General features: G+C 38.6%; 1 protein-coding gene across 2 annotated transcripts; it reads left to right on the plus strand.

Annotated features, from left to right (window-relative positions):
* The first annotated feature begins 220 nt into the window (after positions 1-220).
* On the plus strand, positions 221-20,465 carry LOC111806939 (protein SPIRRIG-like). 2 transcript variants are annotated; one of them, XM_023692481.1, is made up of 19 exons: positions 221-950; positions 2,838-2,907; positions 3,062-3,147; positions 4,033-4,168; positions 4,255-4,311; positions 4,726-4,902; positions 6,498-6,689; positions 6,870-6,935; positions 8,303-8,417; positions 8,617-9,785; positions 9,943-10,639; positions 10,747-10,849; positions 10,952-12,066; positions 12,331-13,981; positions 14,108-17,152; positions 17,276-17,584; positions 17,736-18,042; positions 18,346-18,492; positions 18,693-20,465. In XM_023692481.1, exons 1-19 carry the CDS (start codon positions 781-783, stop codon positions 19,866-19,868), a joined length of 10,788 nt encoding a protein of 3,595 aa, XP_023548249.1. In that variant the 5' UTR covers positions 221-780; the 3' UTR covers positions 19,869-20,465. The 2 variants fall into 2 exon arrangements, with proteins under 2 accessions (XP_023548249.1, XP_023548250.1); XM_023692482.1 differs by lacking the exons at positions 221-950; positions 2,838-2,907; positions 3,062-3,147; ... (1 more) ...; positions 4,255-4,311; positions 4,726-4,902 and having other exon boundaries at positions 6,603-6,689; positions 6,899-6,935.
* The last annotated feature ends 797 nt before the right edge of the window (positions 20,466-21,262 follow it).

Below are 21,262 nucleotides of genomic sequence, written 5' to 3' on the forward strand. Positions count from 1 at the left end.
AAATAATTAATGAACTAAGAATTGCAACAAAAAAAGAAAAAGAAAAAGGAAAATACCACAAAAGCCCTCACGAGAGAAAGAAGAAGCGGGGCCCAGTGTAAATGTTGGATGGACACGTGGCAAAATCGTAGACGTGGAATCCACGTTGACGCAGTTGATCATGTTTCAGTCTTAGAGAGATAGAGAGAGAGAATGTAAAAAAGATTGAAATGAAATGGAAAATGGAAGTGTATAGAGGAGGAAGAAGGTGAAAGAAAGGAAGGATATAGGGCGAGAAAGAAGGCGCGGAGTGGCTGTCCAAAAACAAAAAATCGCAGAAGAGAGAGAGATTTTGAAGTGGTGGCTGTGGCTGTGGCTGTGGCTGTTTTGTTTTTTTGTTTTTTTTTTTTTCTCCGTATTTTTTCCTTTCTCTAACGGAAATCCGCGTTTTGTTACTGCCATCGATTGATTAAGGGATAACATTACATTTCTGGGAAAAAGATATATTAATTTTTTTTTTCAAAGAAGCAGTGGAAATCGGAATCAATATAGGTTTCTGTTGTGTTCTAGATCTTGCCGTGTCAATTTGATCGATTGGAAAAGGAGAGGAGAGGAGACATTTAGAGGAGCTGGGTTGGTTTTGATTTTGTGAGGCATTTTGAGGAATTTGGAGCTGGTGGGGTTGTTTGAGGATATCCTTCTAGGTTGGCCTAGAAGGGTTCCGATCTGGTTAGAGAGGAAGCACCCGGCGGCGGATGAAAACGGAAGGCTCGCATGGTTCAAGGATCCTAAAGCAAAACGATGAAATGGGTTACATTGCTTAAGGACATCAAAGAGAAGGTCGGGTTAACTCCGTCTCATGGTTCTGCTCCCTCTGCTTCCTCTTCTTCTTCCATACACTCTTCCTCCGCCCATGATAATCGTGCGCCTTACTCAGCTCGTCGCCCTGACTCCGCTTCATCTCCTGCAAGGTCTGCTTCCACTTTCTATTTCTTTCTTAATTTAATCTGCCCAAAATCGCTGTACTTTTGACATTTATTCCGTGGGTTTTGGATGGGAATGGTGAATTGAGTTCCTGGTTGAATTCAAATTTCGTTTGTGTCGTTGGCAGGAACAGTGTCTACTATTTTTGATTTAATGTTCGTTTCCTGTTCTTGGCCTTCCGTGTTGCTTGTGTCGATGGTGAATGAATCTGTCATTTGATTCGTGGTGTGATTATTTGAAATTTGTTTGACGTGCGTAAAATTTACTTTTATTCCATACCATTTCATTTTTTGAACACTGTTTGTTACTGTTAATGGTACTCCTGCGATGCCCCAATATCTATACCATTGTTGGCTCTGATATGTTTACGTGGTTTTCCTGTGAGATATAACATTCTTAGGGAGTTCATGTTAGCTGGAAATTAAGGAATTGCACCTTTATCCATGTGTCAAAACCCACTCTTCTCTATATTAACAAAAATTGAAACGATAAATGCTTTAGAAAACTTCTGTCTGGCTGACTCCCATTATTACCTTCTTTTGGGTGTTGTTGTCGTGAAGAAGAAATAGACTAATTCAGCTACCTTGTGTTTCTTTTAGCGTTTGATTTTGAAAAAAAAAAAAAAAAAGGTAAAAAAAAAAAAGTCCATAAACATGCTAGGTGATAAACTCAAAGCTTACTACTATTCTGCTCTCTCTAATAAAAGCATTTGAACCAATCACAAACTTTGGAGCTCTCACTTGTATAATGCTAGCAATACAAACTTCAATCGTTAGGCTAAACAGGATGGGAAGAAGTTATATGAAAACTTAGCTTACATCAAAATGGATGCGGTGGGTTTGTGCATCATTTGACACTGTGCATGCAAAATTTTCTGAAAAATGAAAATCATGGGCAAGAATCACTGGTTTTGTCCTTTTATTACAGTAAGATCACAGTGTTAGTATCGGGGTAGAAGCTCATGTTTGTTAAAATTGAAAACAAGTGTCATGGACTGATAATGCTGAGTTTGATAAAAGAAATGTTGGTCAATAGAACATGGTTTCTTAGGAGTCAACAAACTAGTATTATTTCTAGCAACTTTGATTTCTACCCATTAGAAATGTTCTAAAAGGCGTTTGGTGTGTGATTGTTCACTATGTCCTGGTTGTTTAACCCTCCTGTGGCAGCATTGTGATTTTTATTCTCCAACTATTACCGGGGTAGAGGTATTGTGAGTTTACTTCTTGTTTTGAACGAGCTTCATGGAGCATTAAGTACTTCTTCCCCCTTTAGGTTTTAGAAGCCTATCAGTTGACTTTGGTTGATATTCAGATGAAATTTGTGATTCCCTTTCTATTTTAGTTAGTGTAAGAGGTTATAGATATATAGTGTTATGCCAAAAAACCGGTGCTGTCATTCTTTGCCTCCAAACCATTGGGTTTTAAGGCTATTTCTCGTAGATGGTGCACTTTGTTGTTTGAGGTGTCTAATTGGATGCCTAAGAAGTTGAGGTTTTTGCCTTATTCGTGCACAGCAGAAGAATTGATGTATGTAAAGGAATTTTAGTTAGTGTAAGCATTTGTTTGTATTTTTCGGTGGAGATAGTTTTAGAGGATAGGTGTCATTTTTGGTTGGTTGCTCCAGTTCTAATGGTATATATTGTGACTTATGCTTGCTTTCTTCCCCCCATATATTTTGAGGTCAATTTTGCGTTTAACTTTGGGACTTCGGATATTTTGGGGGAGTTATCAGTGCTTTTCACTTGCACTTCGGTTAGCTAATCTAAATCAGTTAGAAAAAGGGTCTATGGCTTCTGTTAATACTTTTTTAATTGTGCTAATTGAATTTGTCAATACATTCTAGTATTGATGGTACCTTTTATTCTTAAGCAGAAGCAGACATGAACTGGAATTGGACTTCAAGCGTTGTTGGGAAGAATTTCGGTCATCCAGCTCTGAAAAGGTGACTGACGACTGTACTAATTAATTGGTCTTTTTATGTTATTTGTTCTCCTCTCTGCCCCCCGAAACCCAACTCATATGCACCCACCCACAAGATAATGTATTGGCTGTGATAGACAACTGATATTGCTACCCTTTCTTCATCAACCATGCAGGACAAAGAGGCGGCCTTGAATATGACTGTGGATACTTTTTGTAGATTAGTGAAGCGACATGCTAATGTAGCTCAATTAGTTACTTTGTATGACTACCACTCCTGCCTTGCTCTCTTGACGTTGAATATTTCTTTTTGCGCTGGTATTTTGATTGATAAATCTTTTTTCGTTGTTCCTCTGTATCCAATTTAAATACTCGTCAATGAGAGTCTATATATGATACCTTTTTGTTTGATATAATGAACCTGTAGCTCTTATTTTGTAACCTGCTTTATTTGGTGATGATGATATTAGAACTGCCCTGGCACCTCTTTAAGAAAAAAAAAAGTTTATTTTATATTTTTTTTCGTCTAAGAACCAGTCATATTTGAAATTTATGCAAAAAACTAAACCACCACAAATGATTATATATTCCAAAATCCATGGCTGGAGTCGCAATTGAAAGTTATGTCGGGTTCATGCATGCCTTGGATATAAGAATGTAATAACAAATGGTTCATCAACCTGAACTGACAGAACTTGGTGAAAGAGGTTTGAGATTCTTTTAGCGTTTAGATGGTACATGATGGAATCAACTTGTCTTCTTAATCCCAAAAGCTTAAAGTATTTGGTTAAAAATTTTCAAATTTATTTATGGTGATTCTCTGAGATTATTGTCTTGTCTTAGACTTCGGATTTATTATTAGGAGATTTCACTTTGACTATATAGGGTCAACTTGTGGACTTTTGATATTGAATTGAGGAGACAATCAATTAAACGATTTGAGTATGGGATCAATTTCTTTGATATATTACATTTACCTGATATTTGAAAAGCCCAAATTCTAAGTTTAATAATGGTAGTCTAGTTTATGTTATTGTATGACAGAGTGTCACGAGCGTCGGTGTCTGGCTTAGACGTTTCTTTAATGACATATAGTCTTCTTTCTTTTGAGTTTATCACTGACTTTGAGGGTTTTGATGCACTACAGGATAGTCGAAACACATATATTCTCTTTTGTTGTGGGAAGAGCATTTGTTACAGATATTGAGAAGCTAAAAATCAGCAGTAAAACAAGGTCTTTGGATGTAGTAAAAGTACTAAAGTATTTTACAGAAGTTGCCGAGGTTTGCTCTACAGTGATTTGCTGTCTCATCCAAATTACCGATTAGACATATTATTCAGTCAAACTTAAGTCGTAACTTCTTTGCAGGATGTTATTTGTCCAGGTGCAAATCTTTTAACTGCAGTTGAAGTCCTTATATCTGGGGTATATTCCTTAAACTTTGGGAGATTCTATTTAAGTTCAGCATCTTTATTTTACATGAAAATTAATGTGATCTATTTATTTCTTATCATTCATTCTAGTGTCAGTGTGTATTGCTGTCCTATTGAATTCTTCGGTCTCTGATATTTTCTCTGAATTTGTTTTCTTTCCCATTGTTGATAAAGTATCAATCTTAATTGACATATGAAGAAGACTTATGTAATATAATTGAAGTAACAAACATATTCAGGCAAAGATATTTGGTGGACAAGTATGCAACCATATTTTCCTTTCATGACAATATTACTTTCATGAAACGAAGAGCTGTGGAATTTGATGGCTGTTTCTTTTATGCTATTAAACCAAGCAGTGCAGAGTCCTTCCTTAGAATCTTACTTTTCAGACAATCTCTTGCAGCCTATTGACAAGCAATCCCTTCTTGATTCGGGTATATTCTGCTGTCTAATTCACATTCTCAATGCCCTCCTGGATCCTGATGAAGCCAATCAGAGGGAAAAGACAGCTAGTTATGAAGAAAAATCAGTCTTTGGTGAAGATCACAATGGTCGTGGTGGACAAGGCCGCCGGCTTGAGGTAACTTCTAATTTTTTTTCTTTTTTTTTTATTATTTTTTTGGCCATGTGCTTGTGTATGAGCAGATGAACCTGATATAATGATGTATTTTTTTTTTCTCTCTCTTTTTCATTTTTATTTCAGCTTAGAACATCCGAAACTGTTTTCTTGATATATATTTGGTATTTGGTGATTGTTAGATTTTTAATCTGAAAGATATTGGAAGTTCAAAAATTTTCATAGTTGTGTTTAGCATTTCCCTCTTATGACATCTTGATGTTGATATTACTCATTTGGGATAAGAAACTATTTATTGGACTAGAAGGAAATACAAAAGGAAGGCGAAGAAAGTACGTCCTCCCATGTGAAAGGAAATGATAGTCCATATTCCCAATCAGGTCCTCTTCTAGGGTGCAAGTTATCCACTTAAAGGTATCTACTCCAAAAGTAGCAACTTATCTTCTAGGGGTTTCTTCAATTTTAAAGGACTCACTGAATAACCATCAAGGCTTGATAGTTTAGAGGATCTCAAACTCCTTCACAACCCTCCACATTTTCTCTTCTTCAAGGCCTCTGAGGCCAAGAACTGTTAGTGGTAGGGATTGGACTTCAATCAGTCCTGTAAGGTAGAAACCTTCCACCTCTATAAAGAACCTGGAAAAACTAATCGCTGTAGCTTTTAGGTCCTTATGGCTCACCACATTTCTACCGTCTGTTTCTGCTGTCATTTCTTTCGTTCTAGATTGCAATATGGTAGAAAAATCTAGAGACAAGAGTTGGCTCTTTAATTTAATCTCCCATTTTTTATTCCATTCTGAGCTATTCAAGCTTACATGTCTGTCGCCATGGATGGTCCCCACTTTGAAAGGTATCCAGGAATTCTTATTTTTCTGCCTCTCTTTCGTCTAAAGGATTCTCAATTAGTAGATTCTTTAAGGGCGTCAAAGTTTTTGCTCTGAGTTTTGAGATTTCTTTTTCTTTTGGACCACGTTGCTGGAGAGTTCCTTATTCTGTGCCTTACTATTATTCTTAATGAGTTTTATGGGAGGATGATCAATCTTTATGGAACTGCAAGCATTCGGAGGGAGAACATGGTTTAATGAAGCCATTTTTTGGAAGATTTTTGGGGCTTGTAGCCTTCTGCGGTTGGGCATTTTTGAGTTGGCTCTCCTTTTCAAAATTTGATTATGCTTCTATAGGTTTCAGTTTTTGGTCAGTATATTCTGGTTGTTTTAGGCTTTCTTTTCAGCTTCGAAGATCAATGTTCTTCCATTTCCCAGGACTCCACCCTCCTTCTCTTTAGTTTGTTCAGGACTCAGTGGTCTTGGCTTCTATTTCGTTGTTGTGGTTCTTTGATGAAGAGGTCTTCGTTTTATTCGGATTGTTATTTATATCCTTTGTAGTCCTTCTCAGTGTTTCTTTTCATTCCTTTGTAGAGTTTTGTATCTTTTGAACATTAATCTCTTTCATTATATCTATGAAAAATTCTCGTTTCTGGTTTAAAAGAAAAACCATGCACTTTATGTTCCGGTGTAAAATTTTATATTTCTTTGCTTCCTGCTTCATTTTGGCTTGTGCTTTTGATGATCTTACCTATTTTCATGTTTCTCATGTAGGTCGAGGGTAGTGTTGTTCATATCATGAAGGCTCTAGCCACCCATCCATCAGGTGCCCAGAGTTTGATCGAGGACGATTCCCTTCAGATGCTTTTTCAGATGGTTGTAAATGGGTCTTTGACAGCCTTCTCTCAGTATAAGGAGGGTCTTGTTCCACTGCACAATATTCAACTTCATAGACATGCTATGCAGGTTAGCTAATTGAATATTGCTTCATCTTTTATGTTGTTAATGTTATTCATTACAGGATATTTATTATGGATTTTTTTTTTAAATTTTATTTGTGGGAGTCTAGCTTCTCACATGCATTTTTCTCATTGTTTAGATATTATATTCAGATGTGCCTTTTCTTCTTTCTGATGAACTTTTCAGATTTCTAATCTTCTTCTGGTCAATGACAGTGGAAGTACTGCCAAATATATACGCAAACATCACTTGGTATGTATTTTGCATGATATACAGACATTTTAATTCTTGAATATTAGCGCTTGAAGTCATTGAAATATGTAAATCCTTCTTTGTCGCCAGAAAGAATCCTCATTTTTTTTGCACATGTTTGTAAGATGTAGGAACCTAACCATTTTCTTGAGCATTGTATCTGATCCTAATAAAGGACACAAGAGTCCAACTTCAAGAATAGGGGTAAATGAAATTGAGAAGCAGCTAAAATTTTCCTTGGCAGTGGTAATGGGATTTGAAACACGTGGTCGAGTGAATGAAGTTTCTAAAACTTCGTCTTATGGTGGCTTGGCCATGAATTGTATAAGAAAGAACGATGGGTTGTTGGGAAAACTGCCTTGAGATTTCCAGTAGAACAACGTGAGTTAGGCATGAGGTGATGGATAACTATTATAGGCTAATAGATTTTGTTTGGTTTTTTCATGGTGGACTATCTTGGAGAAAAAAGACGTTTTCTCTAGGTTTCTTTCTTTAAGAATTGGTAATGGCGAGAATATATATATATATATATATCCTCTGGCATGATGTTTGGTTGGGATGGCAACTTATTACTAGAATTTTATTTTATTTAATTATTATTGTTATTATTACTACTTTTTATGAACAAGAAACTAACCTTAACAAGAGGATGAGAGTAGAAAGTAGAGACCACAAGAAGGCTTCAAGTGACCTCGTGGAGTCTCCGTTCAAAATGCAGTTAGTGTCAGGGATGAGGGAAAGATTTTTCCTTTTCTTTTTAAGGACAGGGTCCCCGCCCCTGATCCACGATTCTTGATTTTTTAAATCAGTAATCTATGTTTATATTTTATATTGAATTATAAATTTAAAATATTAAATAATTTATATATTTTTCCACAAAATTGGGTAAGGGGAGGGCATCCACAATTCTACCCCCACACTGTTCCATCTGTAGTACGGAGAAGTGTCTTCCCAAAAAGTAGTCTGGCCAAAACTGAGTGCAGAAACTTACACAAAAATACCCCAACTTTTGACCATAAAAGATGATGGTTAAATATAAAATAAATTTACAACCTACTTGAACAAGTCCTGTTCTAAAATGCCATGATGAATGTATTAAAATGCAACGCAATCCTCACATCTTCTCACTAATTATAAGCCCAAAGACGTACTATTGTTTCTTTCTTGATTCCTATGGATATGGAAGTCAAAACAATGAGGGCCTCCCTGTGCGAAAATGGTGGAGACAGGACTTTTGGGAAGAACCATTGCCCTCTTGGATTCTTTGGCCTAGTTGTATGCTTTGTTGTTTACCTTTCATTCCATATGCTTAAATTTTCTAGTTTATCAGAAGCATGTGATTGTCATTATGGTGATTCTATGTGCAGATAAAAATTCTTTTAATGGCAGTGAAGGATTACAATCCTAACTGTGGTGACTCTGCTTATACTATGGGGATAGTGGACTTGCTACTTGAGTGCGTGAGATTGTCACATAGGCCTGGTAAGTAACTTGTCTTTTGATCATTAACTCGACCAATTTAGTAACCAGCCTGATAGGTTTGATGCATCCGTGATATTAATGTCACAAAGATTTGTCTTAATAAAAACATTTCTTCTAAATCTTTGGCAATTTTAATTACTATAGCTAGTGTACGTTTAATACTTTTAACTGCTGCTTTTGTTGCAATTTTAACTTGCAGAGGCCAATGGTATAAATCTCAGGGAGGATATACGCAATGCTCACGGTTATCACTTTCTTGTCCAGTTTGCATTGATTCTTTCTACATTGCCAACGGGTCCAGCTTCTCAGTCTATAAAATCTAGTCCACCACATGATCACATTCAAGCCGCATATGTATCCCAAATAAGTGATAAAGAAAAGCAAGATTATATGGAACGAGATGCCTCTTCCCTGCAACTTTCCCCTACATTGTCAAGGTTGCTTGATGCTCTGGTAAATCTAGCCCAAACTGGTCCGCAGGAATCTGAGTGTTCATCTACCGGAAAAAGATCTAAATCTACTCATTCCAGAAGCACTGACCATAGCAGAAGCAAAACATCCACGTCTGATCGGATTACTGATGATCTTTGGGAGGAAGGCAATAATAAAGTAAAAGATCTAGAAGCTGTTCAAATGTTGCAAGATATTTTCCTGAAGGCAGATAACAGAGAATTGCAGGCCGAAGTTTTAAATAGAATGTTCAGAATATTTTCTAGTCATTTGGAAAATTACAAGTTGTGCCAGCAGTTACGAACCGTTCCACTTCTCATCCTGAATATGGCTGGTTTTCCTTCATCATTGCAAGAGATTATTTTAAAAATTCTTGAATATGCTGTCACTGTTGTGAATTGTGTACCCGAACAGGAATTGCTTTCACTGTGTTGTTTGTTGCAGCAGCCAATAATGTCGGAATTAAAGCACACCATACTTTCCTTTTTTGTAAAACTATTGTCATTTGACCATCATTATAAGAAGGTCCTGCGAGAAGTTGGTGTGCTGGAGGTTTTGTTGGATGATTTGAAGCAGCACAAGTTTTTTCAGGGTCCTGACCAGCGTGTTGGTAACTTTCCCCAACCATCCAGCAACAGCAGCTTCAAGAAGCATTTGGACAATAAGGACACAATTCTTGCTTCACCCAAGTTGTTGGAGTCTGGTGTCTCTGGGAAGTTCCCTATTTTTGAAGTTCAGAGTACTGCTACTGTTGCATGGGATTGTATCGTCTCCTTACTGAAGAAAGCTGAAGTCAGTCAAACGTCATTTCGATCATCTAATGGTGTGGCCATTGTCCTTCCATTTCTAGTATCTAATATACATCGTCAAGGGGTTCTCAGGCTGTTGTCATGTTTGATCATAGAAGATACTGCGCAGGTACTATCTTCTTAAAATGGTGTCGTAATGAATGGCCATTTGGACATAAATCTCATTCCTCGCTTTTCATGTATAAATTATTTACAAAGTTAGTTAATATTGCCTAAACGAGTGTGTTTATACTACAAAATTTGATTTTTTCCTTTCTTCTTACCAGGCTCATCCCGAAGAATTAAGTGCCATTGTTGAAATTCTGAAAAGTGGAATGGTCACCAGCATTTCAGGATCTCAATATGGACTTCATAATGAGGCAAAATGTGAAACAATGGGGACCTTGTGGCGCATTCTGGGAGTTAATAATTCGGCACAGAGGATCTTTGGTGAAGTGACTGGGTTTTCTCTTTTGCTTACTACACTTCATAGTTTTCAAAGAGGAGGTGACTCATATCAGTGTCCAGTTGAGGATCGAATCAAGGTATTTAAGTACTTAATGCGTGTTGCGACAGCTGGAGTGCGTGATAATGCTTTGAACAGGACAAAACTGCATACAGTTATTTTGTCTCAAACATTTAGTGATCTTCTGTCTGAGTCTGGCCTGATATGTGTGGAGTTCGAAAGGAAAGTCATACAGTTACTGTTGGAAGTTTCTCTTGAGATGGTTCTACCACCATACTTCAAATTAGAAGATGCTCCATCATCAAGTTCCATGGAGAACAATGCATCCAGTTTTAACTTGATAACTCCATCGGGTTCCTTTCATCCTAATAAAGAACGTGTATACAATGCTGGAGCTATTAGGGTTCTCATCCGTTTGCTATTGCTCTTTACTCCCAAGGTACAGTTGGAAGTTCTTGGCATCATTGAAAAGCTTGCTCGTGCTGGCCCCTTTAATAAGGAGAATCTCACCTCAGTAGGTGTGCATTAATCATACTGGCCTTTTTAATTAATCAGACCTAGTTTATGTTCTTGCAGTCTGACTTTGTTTTTGTTTTTGTTTTTTTTCTTTTTCTGGAATGTTAAGGCTGCGTGGAACTTCTATTGGAGACAATTCGTCCTTTCCTATTGGGATCATCTCCATTACTTGCATATACACTGAAGATAGTGGAAGTTCTTGGGGCATATAGGTTGAAATTTATGACACGTTACTTTTTCATATTATACGACTAATTCAGTTTAGTATTTGTTCAGTTTTTCTATTGCGAGTAATTTCTGTTTCCTCGTGATAGGTTATCTGCGTCAGATCTTCAAATGCTAATTAGATTTGTTCTCCAATTGAGATTGCTGAAGTCGGGTCATATTCTTATTGACATGATGGAAAGGTTGGCTCATATGGAAGATATGGCATCAGAGAGTCTTGCTATGGCACCATTTATAGAGATGGATATGAGTAAGATTGGGCATGCCTCTATTCAAGTATCTCTTGGAGAAAGATCATGGCCTCCAGCTGCTGGTTACTCTTTCGTTTGCTGGTTTCAATTCCACAATTTCCTTAAATCTCAAGGAAAAGAGTTTGAACTCTCAAAAGTAGGCCCGTCAAAGAGATTGACTGCCAAAAGTGCTCAGCCCCAGGAGCAGCAAATTCTCCGTATATTTTCTGTTGGTGCTGCAAACAGCGACAATACATTTTATGCCGAGCTTTATCTGCAGGAGGATGGTATTCTAACCCTTGCCACTAGCAACTCTTCCTCACTATCATTTTCTGGTATTGAGCTTGAGGAAGGCAGATGGCATCACCTTGCAGTTGTTCACAGCAAACCAAATGCTCTAGCTGGACTATTCCAAGCTAGTATTGCTTATGTGTATCTTAATGGAAAGCTGAAACACACTGGGAAACTGGGCTATGCACCCTCTCCTGTCGGAAAACCTTTACAGGTCAACATTGGTACCCCTGTTGCGTGTGCTAAAGTTAGTGACATGCATTGGAAGCTCCGTTCCTGCTATCTTTTCGAAGAGGTGCTTACTCCAGGCTGCATATGTTTCATGTACATACTTGGTAGAGGATATAGAGGGATTTTCCAAGACACAGATCTTTTGCGTTTTGTGCCAAACCAGGCTTGCGGTGGTGGTACCATGGCTATTTTAGATTCATTAGATGCTGACTTAGCTTTGACCCACAATATGCAGAAGCATGAGGGCGCAAACAAGTTGGGGGATACAAGGGGAGATGGTAGTGGGATAGTTTGGGATATGGAGAGACTAGGGAATCTTTCCTTACAGCTCTCAGGAAAGAAATTAATATTCGCATTTGATGGAACATCAGGCGAAGCGATGCGAGCATCAGGAGTTTTATCTATGTTCAATCTAGTAGATCCGATGTCGGCTGCTGCTTCTCCTATTGGGGGTAAGAAACAAAGTTAGACAAACTAAGTTCTGCATTCAAGTTTAAATTTTTGCTATGGATTATTCTGAAAGCAGTTGGGTTTTGTAATAACATCGTTGCAAGATTTTTGTGGGTAGGAAACCAAGTTGATGAACATAAGTTTTACATTTAAGTTGAAATTTAGCTGTGGTTTGTACTGAAAGTAATTGGGCCTTGTATTGATGAAGATATTACATTATTGAAGGATTATGTTCACTCTTTTTTTCTTTGGAATGTTTTCTTCAGGTATTCCCCGTTTTGGACGCCTTCATGGAGACGTTTTTATTTGTAAGCAATGTATAATTGGTAACACTATACGTCCGGTTGGTGGGATGACTGTTATCCTTGCCCTTGTTGAAGCTTCTGAGACAAGGGATATGCTGCACATGGCCCTAACATTACTTGCATGTGCACTTCATCAAAATCCGCAGAACGTAAGGGACATGCAGACGTACAGAGGATATCATTTACTGGCTCTTTTTCTGCACCGACGGATGTCACTGTTTGACATGCAGTCACTAGAAATCTTTTTCCAGATTGCAGCATGTGAAGCTTCATTTGCGGAGCCAAAAAAGTTGGAAAGTGTTCACACTAATTTCTTGTCGATTAATTCTTTTCGGGAGACCAGTTATGATGAGCTTAGTTTATCAAAATTGCGTGATGAAGTTTCCTCTAACGGATCACATGGTGACTTGGATGATTTTTCTGCTCAGAAAGATTCATATAGTCATATTTCAGAGCTAGAAAATCCTGAAGTACCAGGTGAAACTTCAAATTGTGTTGTATTGTCAAATCCAGATATGGTTGAGCATGTCTTACTTGACTGGACATTGTGGGTAACAGCCCCCGTCACAATCCAAATTGCCCTCCTGGGTTTTCTTGAGCATCTAGTCTCGATGCACCGGTACAGGAACCACAACCTTACAGTTCTTCGCCGAATCAACCTTGTTCAGCATTTATTAGTGACTTTGCAGCGGGGGGATGTTGAGGTTCCTGTGTTGGAGAAATTAGTTGTCTTGCTTGGAGTCATTTTAGAAGATGGTTTTTTGGTTTCTGAATTGGAGCTTGTAGTCAAGTTTGTGATCATGACATTTGATCCACCTCAACTGACATCAAAGCGACCAATTTTGCGGGAGTCCATGGGAAAGCATGTGATTGTGAGAAATATGTTGTTAGAAATGCTTATTGATTTGCAAGTGACTATAAAATCAGAAGATCTGCTAGAGCAATGGCATAAAATTGTTTCGTCCAAGTTGATAACATATTTTCTTGATGAAGCTGCTCATCCTTCTAGCATGAGATGGATCATGACACTTCTTGGGGTATGTCTTACCTCCTCACCTACGTTTGCACTTAAGTTCCGTACAAGTGGAGGTTATCAAGGTTTGGTGCGTGTCCTTCCCAATTTCTATGATTCCCCTGATATATATTATATCCTTTTCTGCCTGATATTTGGAAAGCCAGTTTATCCTAGACTACCTGAAGTCCGGATGGTAGACTTTCATGCCCTTATGCCAAGTGACGGAAGTTTTGTGGAACTGAAATTTGTGGATCTTCTGGAACCTGTAATTGCAATGGCAAAATCCACATTTGATAGGTTAAGTGTTCAGACAATGCTTGCCCACCAAAATGGTAATCTTTCCCAGGCTAGTGCTGGCCTTGTGGCTGAACTTGCAGAGGGGAATGCAGACAATGCGGGAGAGCTTCAAGGTGAAGCTCTGATGCATAAGACGTATGCTGCTCGTCTAATGGGTGGGCAGGCATCAGCCCCTGCTGCTGCCACCTCTGTCCTTAGGTTTATGGTTGATCTGGCAAAAATGTGCCATCCTTTTTCTGCAGTTTGCAGACGAACAGATTTTTTTGAAAGCTGTGTTGACCTTTACTTTTCTTGTGTCAGGTTTGTCTTTGGATACCATTCTCAATTGCTCTTACTTTGCTTCATTTTTGTTTAAAAAGTTCCAGGCACAGTCTCATTGAATGGTGTTTTTACTGACTTAGATTTTCCTTGATCACCATCCTACAGGGCTGCTTGTGCTGTGAAGATGGCTAAAGAGCTATCATTAAAGACTGAGGACAAGAACTCAAATGATTGTGATGATGCTAGTAGTTCACAGAACACCTTCACTAGCATGCCACAGGAACAAGATTTGTCTGTGAAAACGTCCATCAGTGTTGGAAGTTTCCCTCAAGGGCAGGCAAGTACTAGCTCTGATGATACTGTTGCGCCGCAAAATGAGTCTAGTCATAAAGAGGTGAATAATACTATTCCTTCTCCTCAACTGCCAAGAAAATCAGAGCATGATTTTCAGGTTGCTGAGAGCTTAGAAGGTGAAAATATTGACCAGGAGTCTGTCACGTCCAGTACAAACGAGTTTAACATCAGAACAAGAAAAGACGCCGTGGAACCCTCACAACCAATTGATTCTCATAGCTCTGTTTCTCTAAATCTAATTGATTCTCCTATCCTGTCAGAGAAATCTAATTATCGAGTCCCTCTCACACACTCATCATCTCCAGTTATTGCATTGACATCTTGGCTTGGGAGTTCAAGTAATAGTGAATTAAAACCTCCTTCAGTTGCTCCACCATCTGTGGAATCTTTTGCATCAGCCGTAGCATTTGATCCATCGTCAGATCTGAAGTTTACTTCTCAAGGACATCCAGCTGCAAATACTTTCTTTTCAGTTAGCCCTACACAACTTCTTGAAATGGATGATTCTGGTTATGGAGGTGGTCCTTGTTCTGCTGCTGCTACTGCAGTCTTGGATTTTATGGCTGAAGTTCTTTCAGATATTTTGACTGAGCAGATTAAGGCAGCACCAGTCGTAGAGAGCATCTTGGAAAATGTTCCTTTATATGTTGATACAGAATCTATGTTAGTCTTTCAGGGTTTGTGTCTTAGCAGACTGATGAACTTCCTTGAAAGGCGCCTTCTGCGGGATGATGAAGAAGATGAAAAAAAACTGGACAAAACTCGCTGGACTGCAAATTTAGATGCATTTTGCTGGATGATTGTTGATCGTGTATATATGGGTGCCTTTCCTCAACCTGCTGGTGTGCTAAAAACTCTTGAATTCTTGCTTTCTATGTTGCAACTGTCAAACAAGGATGGTCGAATAGAACTATCTCCTTCTGGAAAAGGTCTTTTATCTATTGCAAGAGGAAACAAGCAACTTGATGCTTATGTACATTCAATTTTGAAGAATACCACTCGAATTATTATGTATTGCTTCCTCCCATCATTCTTGACCTCTATTGGAGAAGATGGTCTCCTTTCTAGCTTGGGCTTACTAATGGAACCCAAGAAAAGATCATTCAGTTCATCATATCATGGTGATTCTGGAATTGATATCTGCACCGTCTTACAGTTATTAGTTGCTCACAGAAGAATTATCTTCTGTCCAAGCAGTGTTGATACTGATCTAAATTGCTGTCTTTGTGTCAATTTAATAGCTCTACTTCGTGACTCCAGGCAATATGTTCAGAACATGGCAGTTGATGTTGTCAGATATCTTCTGGTGCATCGACGGCCTGCCTTCGAGGATTTTCTCGTGACCAGATCAAACTTTGGACAGTCTTCGGATGTCTTACATGGAGGCTTTGACAAATTGCTGACTGAAAACTTGTCTGACTTCTTCGACTGGCTTCAGACCTCTGAACAGATGGTAAATAAAGTAATGGAAAACTGTGCTGCTATAATGTGGGGGCAGTATATTTCTGGATCTGCAAAATTTCCTGGAGTGAGGATAAAGGCAATAGAGGGTCGACGTAAGAAGGAGATGGGGAGAAGATCTCGAGATATTTCTAAGTTGGATATGAGACACTGGGAGCAAGTTAAAGAGCGGAGGTATGCTCTGGACTTACTTCGCAACTCAATCTCTACCGAATTAAGAGTACTTCGTCAGGATAAGTATGGATGGGTTCTCCATGCTGAGAGTGAATGGAAAAGTCATCTCCAGCAACTTGTTCATGAGCGCGGTATATTTCCAATATCCATATCTTCTGTGAAAGAAGATCCTGAATGGCAGCTCTGTCCTATAGAGGGTCCATATAGAATGCGCAAGAAACTAGAGCGTAGTAAATTGAAGATAGATACCATTCAAAATGCTCTTGATGGAAAGTTTGAACTGAAAGAAGCAGAGCTGATAAAAGGAGGAAATGGCCTTGATGCTTCTGATAGAGATAGAGAACCCTATTTTCATCTTTTAAATGATAATGTCAAACAGAATGATTCGGATAGTGACCTGTTTGAGGAACCTATGTTTGAATCAGATGATGTCAGGGATGAAGCATCTGTTAAAAATGGATGGAATGATGATAGAGCTAGTAGTGTAAATGATGCAAGTCTTCACTCTGCACTTGAGTTTGGCGCCAAGTCTAGTGCTGTTTCTATTCCACTAGCAGAGAGCATACAAGGAAGATCTGACCTAGGATCCCCTAGACAATCATCTTCTGCCAAAATCGATGAGGTAAAAGTTAGCGATGATAAATATGTAAAAGAATTACATAATGATGGTGAGTACCTTATCAGACCATATTTGGAGCCTCTTGAAAAAATACGATTTCGCTATAACTGCGAGCGAGTCATTGGTCTTGACAAACATGATGGTATCTTCCTGATTGGTGAACTTTGTCTGTATGTGATTGAGAATTTCTACATCAATGACTCTGGATGCATTTGTGAGAAAGAATGTGAAGATGAACTGTCGGTTATTGATCAGGCTTTGGGTGTAAAGAAGGATTGTATGGGAAGTATGGATTTGCAGTCCAAGTCAACGTCGTCTTGGGGAGGTACAGTTAAGTCATGGTCTGGAGGAAGAGCATGGGCCTATAGTGGTGGTGCTTGGGGAAAGGAGAAAGTAGGCAGCAGCGGTAATCTACCTCATCCTTGGCGTATGTGGAAGCTCGACAGTGTTCACGAGATTTTGAAGCGAGATTATCAGCTGCGACCAGTTGCTGTTGAAATATTCAGCATGGATGGATGCAATGACCTCCTGGTCTTCCACAAAAAGGAGAGAGAAGAAGTCTTCAAAAATCTTGTTGCCATCAATCTTCCTAGAAACAGCATGTAGGAATAAACTATCAATATCTAAACCATTCATTGCTATAACTTTTGCCTTGTCTATTGGTACTTATAATGCACAGTCACTTCTTATTTGAAACTTCTGACATGAACTTATCCTTCTCTCAGGTTGGACACTACAATCTCTGGAACAACCAAACAAGAGAGCAGCGAAGGCAGTCGTCTTTTTAAGATAATGGCCAAATCATTTTCTAAAAGGTGGCAAAATGGTGAAATAAGCAATTTTCAATATCTTATGCATCTCAATACCTTGGCAGGACGAGGATACAGCGATCTTACACAGTATCCGGTGTTCCCTTGGGTCCTTGCTGATTATGAAAGTGAAAACTTGGACTTGACAAATCCAAAAACATTTCGCATGCTTGCTAAACCAATGGGTTGTCAGACATCCGAGGGAGAAGAGGAGTTTAAGAAAAGGTCAACCCTCTTATAGCTACTATGTTTAACATCTCATATTTGTGTTCAATCTACTTATAATTTTTTTTACTGTTTTACGTTCACATTATGGTACTCTATAATGTGTTTTTACATCAGGTGTTTATGTAACTTTTTTCAACTTCGCCTTCAGATATGAGAGTTGGGATGATCCGGAGGTTCCAAAATTTCACTATGGTTCTCATTATTCTAGTGCTGGAATTGTCCTCTTTTATCTGCTACGGCTCCCACCATTTAGTGCAGAGAATCAAAAGCTTCAAGGAGGGCAGTTTGATCATGCTGATCGTCTTTTCAACAGCATTAGAGATACTTGGTTAAGCGCAGCTGGAAAGGGAAACACATCAGACGTGAAGGAGCTCATTCCAGAATTCTTTTACATGCCCGAGTTCCTCGAAAATAGGTTCAATCTTGACTTGGGAGAGAAACAATCTGGAGAAAAGGTTTCTACACTTTTTTTATTTGTTATTCTTCGTATCTAATATCTTTTTTGCTTACTTCTATGGCATACCCTTAAAAGTTGCTGACATATTATAGTCTATCACTGGATTGGTGGGGGTTTGGCTGTGTGTGATCATGGGGAAGGAGTTGGAGCAATAAATTGTTAATTCAAAATGCTTCCAGCGACAAAAGTAGAAACAAAACTGAACCAAAACCAACTGCTGTGATAAGCAACTATTTTACAATCTTAAGAATCATCCCTTCCCCACCACATTGTTTATCATTGGACATGGTTTTTTTGCTAGGTTGGTGACGTTGTCTTACCTCCATGGGCCAATGGCAGTGCTAAGGAGTTCATCAGGAAACATAGAGAAGCATTGGAGTCTGACTTTGTTTCGGAAAATTTGCATCATTGGATAGACCTCATCTTTGGATGTAAACAGAGGGGGAAGGTGGGTTTTGATGTTGAGAACCTTCGCTCTTCAATCTATGTCGTCGTTTAATTTTCTTGTAAAAACGACATCGAACTATTAAGCAGTCTCGAAGTTTAACTGTGTCACAACACTGCACTTCAGCAGTGGAGCATGTCACTTTATCTTCACTTCTGTTAACAGGAAAATTTCTTAACTGTTGGATGTTTTGCATTTGACAGGCAGCAGAGGAAGCTACCAATGTTTTCTACCATTACACATATGAGGGGAGCGTGGATATAGATTCAGTGACTGATCCTGCAATGAAAGCCTCCATTTTAGCACAGATTAATCACTTTGGGCAGACACCCAAACAACTTTTCCTTAAGCCCCATGTCAAAAGGCGGGGTGACAGAAAGTTTCCTCATCCACTCAAGCATTCTAATCTCCTTGTCCCTCATGAAATTCGTAAGAGTTTGTCATGTGTAACCCAGATTGTCACTTTAAATGAGAAAGTTCTTGTGGCAGGATCCAATACGTTGCTTAAACCAAGATCATACACCAAGTATGTTGCATGGGGATTCCCAGACCGAAGTTTGAGATTTTTGAGCTATGATCAGGACAGACTCCTATCTACCCATGAAAATCTTCACGAGGGTAACCAAATTCAGTGTGCTGGGGTTAGTCACGATGGCCGTATTCTGGTAACAGGGGCTGATGACGGGCTGGTTTGGGTTTGGAGAATTACCAAACACGCGCCCCGTCTCGTTAGAAAATTGCAGTTGGAGAAGGCATTTTCTGCTCACACTGCAAAAGTAACATGCCTTTACGTTAGTCAGCCTTACATGCTGATCGCCAGTGGATCAGATGATTGCACTGTCATTATATGGGATCTGAGCTCCCTGGTCTTTGTCAGGCAGCTTCCTAAGTTCCCAACTGCTGTCTCCGCAATTTTTGTTAATGACTTAACTGGGGAGGTTGTGACTGCAGCTGGAATTCTGCTTGCAGTTTGGAGCATCAATGGGGATTGCCTTGCAATGGTTAACACGTCCCAGTTGCCCTCGGATTCCATTTTTTCAATAACGAGCGGTACGTTTTCTGATTGGATGAATACAAATTGGTACGCAACGGGTCATCAGAGTGGTGCGGTGAAGGTGTGGCAAAAGGTTCATTACTCCAATCCTTCCTCCTCTCAGGTAAAATCTACTGGTAGTAGCATGGTTGGTCTGAATCTCGACAATAAGGTACCGGAGTATCGATTAATTCTTCACAAGATACTGAAATTTCACAAGCATCCAGTGACTGCGCTTCACCTAACAAGTGACTTAAAGCAGTTACTAAGTGGTGATTCCAGTGGCCATGTTGTTTCATGGACATTGCCAGGTGAGAGCTTGAAAGCAGCTGCATTGAATAAGTGAAATGACAATCAGGAATAGTGAAAATATCTCAAACTTTCAAGTTGATATTTGATCTACTCTTCTTGGACAACCTCGTCGATGGTCTTGTCATTGTCGTCCTTGTCTACATGATCAAATACAATGTCAGATGTAAAATGACCGCAGGGCTGGCCAGGCGGTGAACATGACGACGACATCACACTAACATCTGAGACATGAAGAACATAATAGCATGAATGTTACTACTGAAATTGATGAAGAAGAGTATGAAGCAGGTGGTGTATTTGGGAGCAGGCTGTAGGATTGTGTGGTTGGACATGGTTTGTGTATTTTCGGGGCGAAATTTAGGAGCGTTCTCGGATTTTGAGCGAGAATGTTAGATTTTGCCCTTAAGTGTTTGTGGGTGTAAATAGGTATTGATTGAGTGAGAGGGTATGAGTATGTTGTTATGAAAGTGTATATAGGAGAGATGTGGGCTGTGAGACTGATATGGCTCAGCATGGTCGGTCTGTGTTATGGCCCTCATTGTATGCATTTTGGTTACAAGTTCTCTTGGTATGCTGCAATGGAACACTCTGTTTCTTTTATCAATTGTCATCAAATATGCAAGTTTAGAAACATCTTCTATATGGCCTATGGCCTTTACTACTGTAGAAATCGTGACCCGACCAAAAATGAAAAAAAAATGAAAAAAAATGAAAAAAAAAGAGTAAAAATGACCCTATTATTGCGGTCGAGAAATGCAAGCATATACAACATCTAACCCGGCATATATTATGTACATGGATCTACTAAAAAAAATTAATTAATGAAAAAAAGTTAACTCAGGAGGTCTCAAACGCCACAATAAAATGGCACTATACAACCATCAAATCAGAGACCCTGGACTCTGACACATAAACAAAGAGATCTATATACCCGTCATAAGCAGAACGCACCTTCTCAAACCTTTTAATAGCCCCTTCTCCGCGAGATGGAAGAATTGAACAAGGAAGTGTATGAGTATGATGCGAGAAAATTCCGAGAGAGAAAGAAAGGAAATTTTAGATAGTAACTTTGGTATTATAAAATTTTAATTGAATATTGGAGAGCATGGAGTTGAGCAAACTTTTTCTTTTTCTTTTTCCCTTTCTCTTTTTACACTTTTTATTATATTGTTTTATCTTATTCTTTTGTTGGCAGATGGCCTTGTTCTTACAAAACCATCCAACAACAACAAGACAAAAACCCTTTTCTTTTTGTTTTTTTTTTCTAATTTTTTTTATTCTAAATTTTAATTTCAATTCTTAATCAGTTTCTCAAATTTTTAAAAAAATAATCATTATATATTTTATATACCTAATTAACACTTACCTAAGCTTAAGGGAAAAAAAAAATCATTTTTAACAATAAATTTGGTAAGTTTGTATCGATTT

Source organism: Cucurbita pepo, chromosome LG12, assembly GCF_002806865.2.
Source record: "Cucurbita pepo subsp. pepo cultivar mu-cu-16 chromosome LG12, ASM280686v2, whole genome shotgun sequence".
Lineage (NCBI taxonomy): Eukaryota > Viridiplantae > Streptophyta > Magnoliopsida > Cucurbitales > Cucurbitaceae > Cucurbita > Cucurbita pepo.